The sequence below is a fragment of the Taudactylus pleione genome, unplaced genomic scaffold, assembly GCF_031769625.1.
Source record: "Taudactylus pleione unplaced genomic scaffold, aTauple2 ptg001018l, whole genome shotgun sequence".
Lineage (NCBI taxonomy): Eukaryota > Metazoa > Chordata > Amphibia > Anura > Myobatrachidae > Taudactylus > Taudactylus pleione.
Genome location: NW_028285419.1, coordinates 850,246 through 865,202, shown reverse-complemented (window position 1 = coordinate 865,202; position 14,957 = coordinate 850,246). Strand labels below are relative to the sequence as shown.

General features: G+C 43.3%; 1 protein-coding gene across 1 annotated transcript in view; it reads left to right on the top strand.

The window, feature by feature from the left end:
* Window positions 1–5,426: 5,426 nt before the first annotated feature.
* LOC148454266 (uncharacterized) overlaps window positions 5,427–14,957 on the top strand; it is a 195,658-nt gene continuing 186,127 nt past the window's right edge. Inside the window, exons 1-4 of the mRNA XM_088461122.1 lie at window positions 5,427–5,460; window positions 5,580–5,677; window positions 6,116–6,236; window positions 9,822–10,688. Of these exons, the coding sequence (XP_088317248.1) occupies window positions 5,427–5,460; window positions 5,580–5,677; window positions 6,116–6,236; window positions 9,822–10,688 (1,120 nt within the window). The remainder of the gene's footprint in view (window positions 5,461–5,579; window positions 5,678–6,115; window positions 6,237–9,821; window positions 10,689–14,957) is intronic.

Sequence of the window (14,957 nt, the reverse complement as noted above, 5' to 3'; positions counted from 1 at the left end):
AACATACAGTCCTGTTGCCGATTGATAAGATGCATGCAGGCATTGGTATTTAATAACATACATGATACAGATATACCATATCTATTATTTCTATATGCCTAGTCTGTGCTTTTCTGGCGTTACATTATAGTGCTGAATCAGCAATATATATACTTTATTGGTTTTCAATTATCTCGCCTGGCTTTTTGTTAATTCCAGGAGGAATATACCTCCATATATCTTTACCTTCAAAGACAAATAGTGTCTAAATTATATGTTTGTGTTGTGCATTTGTTTGTCTAAACTGATAGATTACAGTCTCCAATTAAAACTACATGTTTTTTGTTGTATGTTATATTTGTAATATTTGCTCCTTTTAATATATTCTCATTAAAAGTTAATTTTTATTTTGGCTATATAAGCCTTATCTCATCACCTATTGTGTGCCCCCAAAAAGAATCCTTTTCTTCTCTTTTTCTTTAAATCCAATCCTGTAATAGTCAGGGGAAGGAACACCCGCTGTCTGCTCCACAACTGATCCCGGCCGGGTAACCTCCTGTGACTACAATCCTGTAATATTCAAGGGAAGGAGCACCCGCTGTCTGCTCCACAATGGATCCCGGCCGGGTAACCTCCTGTGACTCCAATCCTGTAATAGTCAGGGGAAGGAGCACCCGCTGTCTGCTCCACAACTGATCCCGGCTGGGTAACCTCCTGTGACTCCAATCCTGTAATAGTCAGGGGAAGGAACACCCGCTGTCTACTCCACAACTGATCCCGGCCGGGTGAAGTGAATAGTGGTGCAGACTGTGAGTCCTCTCTGTCTGGCGCTGTATGTGACAGCGGCTATTAGTGATAGAAGATGCTAGAGAGCTGCTGGATTCGCCATGTAGCGCTGAAAGCACGGTTAAAAAACACCGTAATCCGGGGTCAAAAACAAGTATCCCAACAAGTAGAAATAGGTCGTGGTGAGAGTTACTAACGTGTTTCTCGCCCTTGTATAAACTGACCGTTTCCTCAGAGGCAATAAATCTCACTCTCATGGACTTGTGAGTTAATTATATAATTCTGAACCTTCAATGTATGACAAACGGATAGTTCATCCTGATATAATCACTACATCAATGTGCTAAATTTATATAAACATAAAAGATATATATATTGGCAGGAATGTAATATATAATGGTGTCCTGCCAGTGTGACTAAGTGACGGTATAGTACATTAGTCATCTGTGTCATTTGCAGGAATGTAATATATAACGGTGTCCTGCCAGTGTGACTAAGTGACAGTATAGTACACTAGTCATCTGTGTCATGTGCAGGAATGTAATGTATAACGGTGTCCTGCCAGTGTGACTAAGTGACGGTATAGTACACTAGTCATCTGTGTCATGTGCAGGAATGTAATGTATAACGGTGTCCTGCCAGTGTGACTAAGTGATGGTATAGTACACTAGTCATCTGTGTCATGTGCAGGAATGTAATATATAACGGTGTCCTGCCAGTGTGGCTAAGTGACGGTATAGTACATTAGTCATCTGTGTCATGTGCAGGAATGTAATATATAACAGTGTCCTCCCAGTGTGACTAAGTTACGGTATAGTACACTAATCATCTGTGTCATGTGCAGGAATGTAGCTCTGAGTACATTGGCTGCTGCTCTGGGTACTGGAATAGGGCTGTAATTACCTGATCCCATCATCTCAGCTGCTGGAATAGGAGTTGGAGAAGTAGTTCTATCTGTTTGAGTTGCCAGAACAGGTGTTAGGTTACTAATTTCATCTCTTCCAGCTCCTGGAATAGGTGTCTCAGTACCATGGGTGTAACTAGAGCATTGTGGCCCCACAGCAACATTTTGAAGGGTCCACTGCAAAACACACCCTAAGGGAGGACATCTACATACAAGGTCTCCATAATAACAAGTCATACATTACTCTGCCCCCAATACTGGAACACTTGCGGGCAACATCATCATATCTAGAGAGGGGACTAATAACCCTCTCACCCAGGAAGGCTCATGCCAACCATTGTTACCCATTCACTAATAGAGGGAGGCATCTGGGAGTGTCGGTGTAACCCCCTATACACTGATCAGGTCAGCTTCGTCAGGCAAGTTGCATCAAGTATGCGTCATGGAGATCCAGGACTCTGTCATGACAGGACCATTCGTATAACCTCCAGCAATGCCGTGTGGCGGTCACTGAGCAGCCCTATGAAGCTGGGTCACAGGTACTTCTGAGAAACATTGACCTAGACTCTGTCTCTGGGAATGAGGGGACTTAGTGGTCACTTAGTGTACTCTTATGTTTAAATGGGCAACATGATAGCATAGTGGACATAATTTTTACTCCGCTTTGGGTTCGTGAATTCAATTCCCGACCAAGTTCCTGTCTGTGTGTATTTTCTATGTTCTCCCCATGTTTGCATTGGTTTCTTCCAGGTGCTTGGGTTTCCTCCCCCTCTCCAAAGCCACACTGGTAGATTAATTGGCCTCTTTATAAATACCCCTAGTGTGTGTGTGTCTATGTGGTAGAAAATGTAGACTGTAAGCTCCACTGGGCCAGGAACAGATGCCAGTGACTAAATATTCTCTGTAAAGCGATGTGTAATATGTGCACACTACATAAATAATTGGAAAGAGATAGCTTCTAATAATTATATTTATTCCTAGATTTCTGTGCAGTGAGGAGTCAGATCCTTGTTACTAGAAGTACCTTGAGGGTAATACGTGTCCTGTACAAATCACTGAGAATGGACAAGGACAGGAGTCGCATGATGGAGAGGATACTAAATCTTACCCTGGAGATCACCTACCTGCTGACTGGGGAGGTGAGAGGGTCTGGGAGTGTTACAGTGATATCACATATGTATAGTAATAATACATGACTGGGGAGGTGAGGGGATCTGGGAGTGTCACAGTGACATCACTTATATCTATAGTAATACAGGGACATGACTGGGGAATTGGGATCTGGGAGTGTCACAGTGACATCACTTATATCTATAGTAATAATACAGGGACATGGCTGGGGACGTGAGGGGATCAGGGAACATCTCAGTGACATCACTTATATCTATAGTAATAATACAGGGTCATGACTGGGGAGGTGAGGGGATCTGGGGGTGTCACAGTGACATCACATACATCTATAGTAATAATACAGGGATATGACTGGGGAGGTGAGAGGATCTGGGAGTGTCACAGTGACATCACTTATATCTATAGTAATAATACAAGACATGACTGGGGAGGTAAGGGGATCTGGGAGTGTCACAGTGACATCACTTATATCTATAGTAATAATACAGGGACATGACTGGGGAGGTAAGGGGATCTGGGAGTGTCACAGTGACATCACTTATATCTATAGTAATAATACAGGAACATGACTGGGGAGGTGAGGGGATCTGGGAGTGTCACAGTGACATCACTTATATCTATAGTAATAATACAGGGACATGACTGGGGAGGTGAGGGGATTTGGGAGTGTCACAGTGACATCACTTATATCTATAGTAATAATACAGGGACATGACTGGGGAGGTGAGGGGATCTGGGAGTGTCACAGTGATATCACTTATATCTATAGTAATAATACAGGGACATGACTGGAGAGGTGAGAGGGTCTGGGAGTGTCACAGTGACATCACTTATATCTATAGTAATAATACAGGGACATGACTGGGGGAGGTGAGCGGATCTGGGAGTGTCACAGTGACATCACTTATATCTATAGTAATAATACAGGGACATGACTGGGGAGGTGAGGGGATCTGGGAGTGTCACAGTGACATCACTTATATCTATAGTAATAATACAGGGGCATGACTGGGGAGGTGAGGGGATCTGGGAGTGTCACAGTGACGTTACTTATATCTATAGTAATAATACAGGGGCATGACTGGGGAGGTGAGGGGATATGGGAATGTCACAGTGATATCACTTATATCTATAGTAATAATACAGGGAAATGACTGGGGAGGTGAGGGGATCTGGGAGTGTCACAGTGACATCACTTATATCTATAGTAATAATACAGGGACATGACTGGGGGAAGTGAGGGGATCTGGGAGTGTCACAGTGACATTACTTATATCTATAGTAATAATACATGGACATGACTGGGGAGGTGAGGGGATCTGGGAGTGTCACAGTGACATCACTTATATCTATAGTAATAATACAGGGACATAACTGTGGAGGTGAGGGGATCTGGGGTTGTCACAGTGACATCACTTATATCTATAGTAATAATACAGGGACATGACTGGGGAGGTGAAAGGATCTGGGAGTGTCACAGTGACATCACTTATATCTATAGTAATAATACAGGGACATGACTGGGGAGGTGAAAGGGTTAGCGCCTCAGTCCTCACAGGAGCTGGAATATATTACACTGCTCATAGTATCTAGTTTTGTTTCTTTTCTATCACTGAAATGAAGATGGCAGGAGATGTGCTATATTCTGTCCATTTTCCTATATATGGTAAACAGTTACAGATAGGATAGGGGTTTTATTTGTAAAACTGACCATTTCTTGCATATTATGCACTGATAACACCTCAAAAAACAGCTCCATGAGTATAATTTTACCCTTTTATTGATGTTTACCCCAAAACACAGGATTACACAGTAGTGAAGAAGACATCCGGTGAGTGTGAGACACCCAGCAGCCGTCCCCGTGTATCTGGAGGACTGAGCAGGACCCAGAGCCCCATCACGGTGTCTCCACCTCACTCACTGATACATGAGAGACACAATGACCAGAAGATCCTGGAACTCACCAGCAAGATCATTCAGCTGCTGACTGGAGAGGTGACTGCTGGGAATGGGACATTATACAGTAACACCAGGGGATGTGTCTGGGTGATGACTGGAGAGGTGACTGCTGGGAATGGGACATTATACAGTAACACCAGGGGATGTGTCCGGGTGATGACTGGAGAGGTGACTGCTGGCAATGGGACATTATACAGTAACACCAAGGGATGTGTCTGGGTGATGACTGGAGAGGTGACTGCTGGGAATGGGACATTATAGAGGAAAACAAGGGAATGTGTTTGGGTGATGACTGTAGAGGTGACTGCTGGGAATGGGACATTATACAGTAACACCAGGGGATGTGTCTGGGTGATGACCGGAGAGGTGACTGCTGGGAATAGGACATTATACAGTAACACCAGGGGATGTGTCCGGGTGATGACTGGAGAGGTGACTGCTGGGAATAGGACATTATACAGTAACACCAGGGGATGTGTCTGGGTGATGACTGGAGAGGTGACTGCTGGGAATAGGACATTATACAGTAACACCAGGGGATGTGTCTGGGTGATGACTGTATCATTGTGTGTGTCAGGTTCCTATAAGGTGTCAGGATGTCACTGTCTATGTCTCCATGCAGGAGGGGGAGTATATAGAGGAACACATGGGTCTGTACAAAGACGTGATGATGGAGAATCACCGGCCCCTCACATCACTGGGTAAGAGGAGATGGTCATGTATTGTACAGGGGAGAGCAGGTATTGGGGCCCCCTATATACACACATCACCTGATAATCACATATATACAATGTACTCAGTCACTGTGTGTCTCCTACAGATGGACCCAGTAATAGAAATACCCCTGAGAGATGTCCCCATCCTCTTTATTCACAGGATCGTACAGAGGGGAATCACAAGACCCCACAGGAACATCAGGTAGATGGGATTTAGGGTCTTATCAATGTACCACAGTGACTGTCACTATATGATGTGTAGGAAGCTGTGTGTGTCTTATTAATCAGAATTCTTCTACTTAATGTGATTTAATGAAATCTGACATTTTTAAAATGTTATTTTATTGTTTTGTGGGTTACTTAGGGTGAAAGTCTGACTGATAAAACGGCAAAAGATACAGAGAGAAAAGAGACGTATGTGACTGATATGAAGGCAGAAGATATATAGAGAGAAGAAGAGACGTATGCGACTGAAATGAAGGCAGAAGATATAGAGGGAGAAGAAGAGACGTATGCGACTGATATGAAGGCAGAAGATATAGAGGGAGAAGAAGAGATGTATGCGACTGATATGAAGGCAGAAGATATAGAGGGAGAAGAAGAGACGTATGCGACTGATATGAAGGCAGAAAATATAGAGGGAGAAGAAGAGACATATGTGACTGAAATGAAGGCACAAGATATAGAGGGAGAAGAAGAGATGTATGTGAGGGGTGTTCAGCAGTGTAAGGAGGAGGAAATGCCTACAGATATCAGCACAGGTGAGTAATAAACAATTACATTTACATAATTATAGAAAAGAGTCACATATTATCCTTGCTCAATCACTACAACAATCTCTTATTCTACACTCTCCTCTGTCAGTACAAAGTAATTAGGGAAATGTATCTGCCCAGTGGCGGAGTCAGGAGCCATCAGCCCCTATTATACTGCTGCTCTCCTCCTCACATTATGTCACTGTGTGTTACCAGCCCAGAGATCTGACCAGTCTCCTCCCCACACTCTCTGGTGTATCTCATACATCAGGAGCCATCAGCCCCTATTATACTCCTGCTCTCCCCCCTCACATCATGTCACTGTGTGTTACCAGCCCAGAGGTCTGATCAGTCTCATCCCCCTCACACTCTCTATACAATGTGCTGGTGTTAGTTACCTGGGTATTGAGACTTAGCTTATTACGTACCCCTACATAATATTACAGTTCATGGATCGCACAGACAGGACAACAGAGAACTATATCTTTATTGTGTGTTATTGTAGCAATACAATACAGTACATCATACTAAGTTGTACCTAAAGCAGTTGCCATGTTAATCTTCAGTCCCCTAGATCAGATGTTACCCACACAATGTACCTGGCAGGGGGCAGCAGCGCACAACCCAAGTACTGACTGATGTCAGTCACTGCAATCACCTCCTGTATGTCCATCCAGTGACACAACTCTCAGGTGCAATGTTCTGCAGAAGTGTGAGGAGATCCATAGTCCAGCAGCCACCAAGGCCGGGACTTCTTCCCACTGTACCATCCTGTAATACCGTCCTGCTGGCAGGAGACAAAGCTCCACTCTCCAGTATCTCTTTGTAGGAGACTAAACTCCACACCCCAGAGGACGTTACGCAGTACTGAGCCCCAACCCCCTCCTGTCCTGTCCTTGTAATACAGCTCACTACCCACAATGTAGGTGTAAACCCCTGTGCAGGTAACTCATTAGTGTGTCCCCTGGTATTGGGTATCCCTGCAGGGGGGCTGGGTGTGATGTACACTCCCCCTGATTACTAGTTACCCCCTGTGGTGTGAGTGCCTTAGTGTCTGAGAGTTACCGGGATAGAACAATGGGACTCAGAGTATTGGTAATGAGGAGGGGGATCTATGATAATGAGTGGTCCCTCCTCTAGTTATCTCCTCGTCATATGTGACATCCCGCACCCTCCAGCTGTTCTGTGCTTCCTGCCTCAGAGACAGACAGAGGACACAGATAGACTTCCTCTAATACCTTTCATATGTCACCTGGTAATGTTACATATACACAACATGACAGCCTAACTGTACACAGTACACAGTACTGCTATACACCCCCTTATGTGCTGTCTATACCCCTCACCCACAGTATATGCTGCACATTACTACTATACACCCCCTTATGTGCTGTCTATACCCCTCACCTACAGTATATGCTGCACTTTACTACTATACACCCCTTATGTGCTGTCTATACCCCTCACCTACAGTATATGCTGCACATTTCTACTATACACCCCCTTATGTGCTGCCTATACCCCTCACCCACAGTATATGCTGCACATTACTACTATACACCCCCTTATGTGCTGTCTATACCTCTTACCCACAGTATATGCTGTACATTACTACTATACACCCCCTTATGTGCTGTCTGTACCCCTCACCCACAGTATATGCTGCACATTACTACTATACACCCCCTTATGTGCTGTCTATACCCCTCACCTACAGTATATGCTGCACTTTACTACTATACACCCCTTATGTGCTGTCTATACCCCTCACCTACAGTATATGCTGCACATTTCTACTATACACCCCCTTATGTGCTGCCTATACCCCTCACCCACAGTATATGCTGCACATTACTACTATACACCCCCTTATGTGCTGTCTATACCTCTTACCCACAGTATATGCTGTACATTACTACTATACACCCCCTTATGTGCTGTCTGTACCCCTCACCCACAGTATATGCTGCACATTACTACTATACACCCCCTTATGTGCTGTCTATACCCCTCACCCACAGTGTATGCTGCACATTACTACTATACACCCCCTTATGTGCTGTCTATACCCCTCACTCACAGTATATGCTGCACATTACTACTATACACCCCCTTATGTGCTGTCTATACCCCTCACCCACAGTATATGCTGCACAGTACTACTATACACCCCCTTATGTGCTGTCTATACCCCTCACCCACAGTATATGCTGCACATAATTACTATACACCCCCTTATGTGCTGTCTGTACCCCTCACCCACAGTATATGCTGCACGTTACTACTATACACCCCCTTATGTGCTGTCTGTACCCCTCACCCACAGTATATGCTGCACGTTACTACTATACACCCCCTTATGTGCTGTCTATACCCCTCACCCACAGTGTATGCTGCACGTTACTACTATACACCCCCTTATGTGCTGTCTATACCCCTCACCCACAGTGTATGCTGCACATTACTACTATACACCCCCTTATGTGCTGTCTATACCCCTCACCAACAGTATATGCTGCACATTACTACTATACACCCCCTTATGTGCTGTCTATACCCCTCACCCACAGTATATGTTGCTCATTACTAATATACACCCCCTTATGTGCTGTCTATACCCCTCACCTACAGTATATGCTGCACAGTACTACTATACACCCCCTTATGTGCTGTCTATACCCCTCACCCACAGTATATGCTGCACATTACTACTATACACCACTTTATGTGCTGTCTATACCCCTCACCCACAGTATATGCTGCACATTACTACTATACACCCCCTTATGTGCTGTCTATACCCCTCACCCACAGTATATGCTGCACAGTACTACTATACACCCCCTTATGTGCTGTCTATACCTCTCACCCACAGTATATGCTGCACATTACTACTATACACCCCCTTATGTGCTGTCTATACCCCTCACCCACAGTATATGCTGCACATTACTACTCTACACCCCCTTATGTGCTGTCTATACCCCTCATCCACAGTATATGCTGCACATTACTACTATACACCCCCTTATGTACTGTCTATATCCCTCACCCACAGTATATGCTGCACATTACTACTATACACCCCCTTATCTGCTGTCTATACCCCTCACCTACATTATATGCTGCACATTACTACTATACACCCCCTTATCTTCTGTCTATACCCCTCACCCACAGTATATGCTGCTCATTATACTATACACCCCCTAATGTGCTGTCTAAACCCCTCACCCACAGTATATGCTGCACATTACTACTATACACCCCCTTATGTGCTGTCTATACCCCTCACCCACAGTATATGCTGCACATTACTACTATACACCCCCTTATGTGCTGTCTTTACCCCTCACCCACAGTATATTGCTGCACAAACCTACAGTCCATGAAATACCCAATGCCATCTGACGAGGGCTGGCTGTCACAGCTGGGTGATGTGGTTCTCTTTATATTTTAAGACAAGGGTCACCTTTGTAATTTTGTAAATGTATCACAATTACTTGTAGTCTGGCAAAAAGAAACAAAACCACAAAAGATTGAGAACTTAGTAATAGTAGGAATTCTATACATACATTTTATTTCCTACAGATGGACGCACAATCAAGACCCAGACCTCGGAGGGAGATATCAGTTTGAGTCTACATTTTAAAATGGAAGATAACATCAGACAGTTTTCTCCAGGAGACATCCCCATTACTCTAAATTTGCATCCAGTATGTCACAGTGCAGATATATCTTCTGGTCCCTCTAATCATGAGGAATGTTCCCCTAATACCTCTACACACAGTACAGCTCACAGAGGTGATAAAAACTTTCTCTGTTCTGACTGTGGGAAATATTTCACAAAGAAATCACATCTTGTTATACATCAGAGATATCACACAGGTGAGAAACCATGTACATGTACTGAGTGTGGGAAATATTTTACAGAGAAATCACATCTTGTTATACATGAGACGCTTCACGCAGGGGAGAAACCATTTCCATGTTCTGAGTGTGGGAAATGTTTCAGAGACAAAACACATCTTGTTAGACATCTGAGATGTCACACAGGGGAAAAACCATTTACATGCTCTCAGTGTGGGAAATGTTTTACACAAATAATTACTCTTGTTATACATCAGAGAAGTCACACAGGTGAAAAACCATTTTCATGTTCTGAGTGTGGGAAATGTTTTACAGTGAAATCAAATCTTGTTAAACATCAGAGAACTCACACAGGTGAGAAACCATTTCCATGCTCTGAGTGTGGGAAATGTTTCACAGATAAATCAAATCTTGTTAAACATCAGAGAATTCACACAGGTGAGAAACCATTTCCATGCTCTGAGTGTGGGAAATGTTTCACAGATAAATCAGATCTTGTTAAACATCAGAGAACTCACACAGGTGAGAAACCATTTAAATGTGCTGAGTGTGGGAAATGTTTTACAGCAAAATCAAATCTTGTTACACATCAAATAATACATACAAAACATGAACTGATAGACATAAAAGACAATACTTTAAATAATTAAAACACTTTAAATCTTCAAGCAAATCTTTTGCAGTTTGAGTACAAGCAATAGCAGAATGGACAATACATAGCACCATCAGTAGACCAAACATTGGTACATTTTCAAACAATCTAACTTTAAAAAGGGAAGTATATATTACACAGTCATGGAGAACAGAATGGAACAGACATCTGATGTTATACGTATGTGATGTAATGAGTTGCTGTAATTGTCATTACCTGTGTGTGATGGGGATCAGTGAAGCATAGATTATAGTAGCACACTGCCTGTTATATACTCACACACACACATAGTGCTATGTATTTCCTTTCATCACTCTGCATTTCATTCCACTGACCAATTGGCTCAGATGTAGTCCTGTATCTTATCAGCCAGACTATATCTTACCATTCAGTCTTAGGGGGCAGCTAGCTGAGGGGGCAACTAACTGTGGTAATACACAAAGGACCTCATTCAGAGTCGGTTGTAGTGGCCGCACGGTCGTACGTATACGATGTTTTTCTTTCTGCGCCTGCGCACGGCTAGCTGTGCGCATGTGCGTACGAGCTCTACCGATGAAAAATACTGTCGGTCGTAGGGCTTCCGACACGGAAGTGGATTGCTAAAGTTGATTGACAGGAAAGACCGTTTGTGGGAGTATACGGGGGTGGTGGTCTGCAAACGGAGGCGTTCTTCAGCATTTCCAGGCATTTTAGGGGAGTGCATAAATTATCTGCTTCGTATGACCAAGAATTGCGGATGCATGACAACGTCACTCTACGAACAGGATGATCGTCCAGGCTAAGGTAGGCAAGAAGCGTCCGTAAGCCACAACAGTACAATCGTTAATCCGATGTTACCTGCGATGTTTCTATTTGGAACCACACAAACCAAGCAGCTAAGATTGCTGCATTGTAACTATTAACACTGCTAATTACCTTGTAAATGATTTCACTTGCATGTGCATTAGGGAATTCGTAACCCAAATGTTTATTTGTGCTTTTTAAACATTTTTTTTGTAAAACAGTTTTTAAAACATCTAGCATTGTGTTTTGCATAGCAGCCTTTTCAGATACCATACTTTTTAAACCTTGTATACATTGATATAGTTAAAGATAGACATTTTTGGTAATAAATTTTTTTTTTTTTTTTAAATTCGCCTTTCAGCACAATTTAAATAACAATTGTTACGGCAATATTTGCATATAATTAAAATAATAAAATAAAAAAAAAACAAACAGAATTTTTTTTTTTTATAATAAAAAAAAGAGCTTGAGACATTGGTGACAGGAAATATGGGGACTGGACAACAGGTGAGAGGGAGGAGACATCCAGGGCTACTTTCGTCGTTTGGGCCGGCTCGGAGGAAGAGGAAAGCTAAGAACAGCCGACTGGCGTGTAACACGCCGACTGGCCTGGACAGAGGTAGATGGGATTTCCTCTGGCCTAGGCATAGGGCTCTCCATACTTGCGGGGGTGGCTGTTGAGCTGCCAGAGGTGGTGGTCCTGTGAGGAAGGAAGTCTCGCTCCATCATGGCAGGTGGGTTGGCCTGCTCCTGGGTATTGGCCCAACGATCAAAGGCCCCAGCAATGGTCTCCAGGGCCACCGCCACCCTCACCAGAGTGGAAGAGATGTGTTCTCAGTTTGGAAGACCAACCTGGTGAGGAGAGGCACAGCTCGGTCTGATGGTTGCCCTGGAGTAGACTCCACAGGGTCCCCAGTTGGAGTACTTTGATCCTCCCCTGCAGAGTCTCCATCTGTGCTGGACCCAGACCTGACCTCAGGAGCAGGCACTACCTCCTCTGAGTCTGGAAAAAAAAAAAAAATAATAATAATTTTTTTTTTTTAAAAACACATACATGTTTTAGCTTTATACTTTTTTGAGTCTTAAAAATATTTACATTCTTGCACATGTGGAGCGTTGAAGTCGGCCATGTCAGTGTCCATAGTGGACATGCCGACTATCTCCTCTTCCATCACACATCCCTGAGCCAATGTCTCCAACCTCGTCAAGGCCAGCTCCTCAGGGATGGTACCACCACATGTCCCTGCAGCATGGTCCACCCTACTCCGTAGTTTCCTCTTCAGTTGGTACTTGAAATCAGTCCAGCTGTCAATTTGATTTGCCATTTTTTAAGGGTTAGTTTTTTAAAATAACATCAAGCTTTTGACTTCAGTGCACTCACAATATAATTTTCTTACCATTTTTAAACGACTTTCATGGTTCTGTGGGTTGTCCCCACAGCATTAACAGCCCTGGATATCTTCTCCCAAATCCTGTCTTTGGCTCCAGCCCCCATATTTCTTGGGGCATGGACAAGGTTATCCATTGTCATGGTCACCAATGTCTCAAGCTCGATCCGTGAAATCGGAGGGTTTCTTGGCCTTGGCCTGCTTGGGCCCGCCTCCTCCTCCTCTAGTGGTGGAATTGGATTCCCAGCACCTACAACATTTTTAAAACTAGATAAAATAAAAAAAAGTATATTTTTGGAAATATTAACTGTTCTTGTGTTGTTTCAAAAATGTGATTCGCACTTACCTGCCTCAGTTGGCCTCTGCTCACCATGCTACTCGCTTGACATTTTTCAAACCTGTGAGAGAGCATGAAGAATACTGCTTGTGCAGACTTTTTTATAGATGTGAGCGCATCCCTGGATTGGTTACCCGTGCATCCTTATTTGCCTAAGTACAAATGCACACCTTTCCTGCATGATTCAATAATTGTGTTTTTTTTCTTTATTTAAGGAAAAGCCAAATGTTCCCTTACTTGTGGGTTGTAGTTGGAGTGATTTGTGGTGCAGAAGGGATTGTTAGTGGTTACATTGTTTGGAGTTGTTTGAGTGTTGCTTGTGTGTGTTTTTGGAGTGTTGCTTGTGTGTATTGTTTGAGAGGTGCATGTGTGTGTTTGAGAGGTGCTTGTGTGTGTTTTTGGAGTGTTGCTTGTGTGTGTTTTTGGAGTGTTGCTTGTGTGTGTTGTTTGAGAGGTGCTTGTGTGTGTTTGAGAGGTGCTTGTGTGTGTTTTTGGAGTGGTGCTTTTGTGTTGTTTGAGTGTTTTTTTTTTGTGTTTTCTTTTTTTTGGGTGGTGGTTTTATTTAGTTTTTTTTTTTTTGGTGGTGGTGGTTTTTTTTTTTTTTGGGTGGTGGTTTTATTTAGTTTTTTTTTTTGCTGGTGTTTTTTTTTTCTTGGTGGTGGTTTTTTTTCTGGGTGGTGGTTTTTATTTTTTTTGGTGTTTTATTTATTTTTTTTTTTGGGTGGAGTTTTTTTTTAGTTTTTTGTTTTGGGGTGGTGGTTTTATTTTTATTTTGGGTGGTGTTTTTTTTTTTACAAATTTGTTTGGTGCATACATTTACGAAACCCGGTTACTTGTTGTGTTTGGGTGGCCATGCTTTTGTAGGCTTCAAAAAACAATGTTATTAGAAGACTCAAGTAAGTGTGCCAGCCTACTGCATTTTTTGTTTATTTAATTTTACAAAAAATTAAATTTACAGAGCGATGTGGGACAGCTAATAGTGGCCATGTTGCCCCCCACCAACCTTCCTCAGCCTCCTCCTGGGCGTAGGCATAGGAGGTGTGCAAGGGCCAAGATATATAGAACACGTGTCACCCTTTTTGGAATGCCTGATGATGTGGTTGTAACCACTTATCGCCTGCCTCCAAATATTATCCTAGACACGTTTTCAATAATAAAGAATGATCTAGAAAGTCAGATTCACATTCCAACAGCAATCTCACCGCCAACAACTTACACAGTTGTTGGCGGTGTTACATTTCTGCACCTCAGGGTCCTTCCAAACCTCTGTGGGGCTGGTGGGTGGCCTCTCCCTGCCCTCATTTTCACGGATCCTGAGGTGTGTGCTAGATGCATTCTTCAATCATATAGCACATTTCATTAGTATGCCTTTGGATACGGAAGCCCTTGATGTGGTAAAGCAGAAGTTTTTTTAAAGTGCAGGCTTTCCACACATCATAGGGGTAGTGGATGGCACTCACATAGCACTTCAGCCCCCTGCATGCAGGGAACAAATATATAGGAACTGTAAACATTTCCATTCCCTAAATGTAATGGTGCTATGTGATGCCTCCCTCCAGATCCTCTCCATGAATGCCAAATTCCCAGGCTGCAGCCATGATGCGTACGTGATCCAGCATTCAGGGATTTGGCCAAAATTAAGCACAATGCAAGCTGGTGACGCGTGGCTTCTTGGTAAGTAAAAATCCAGTATGTAG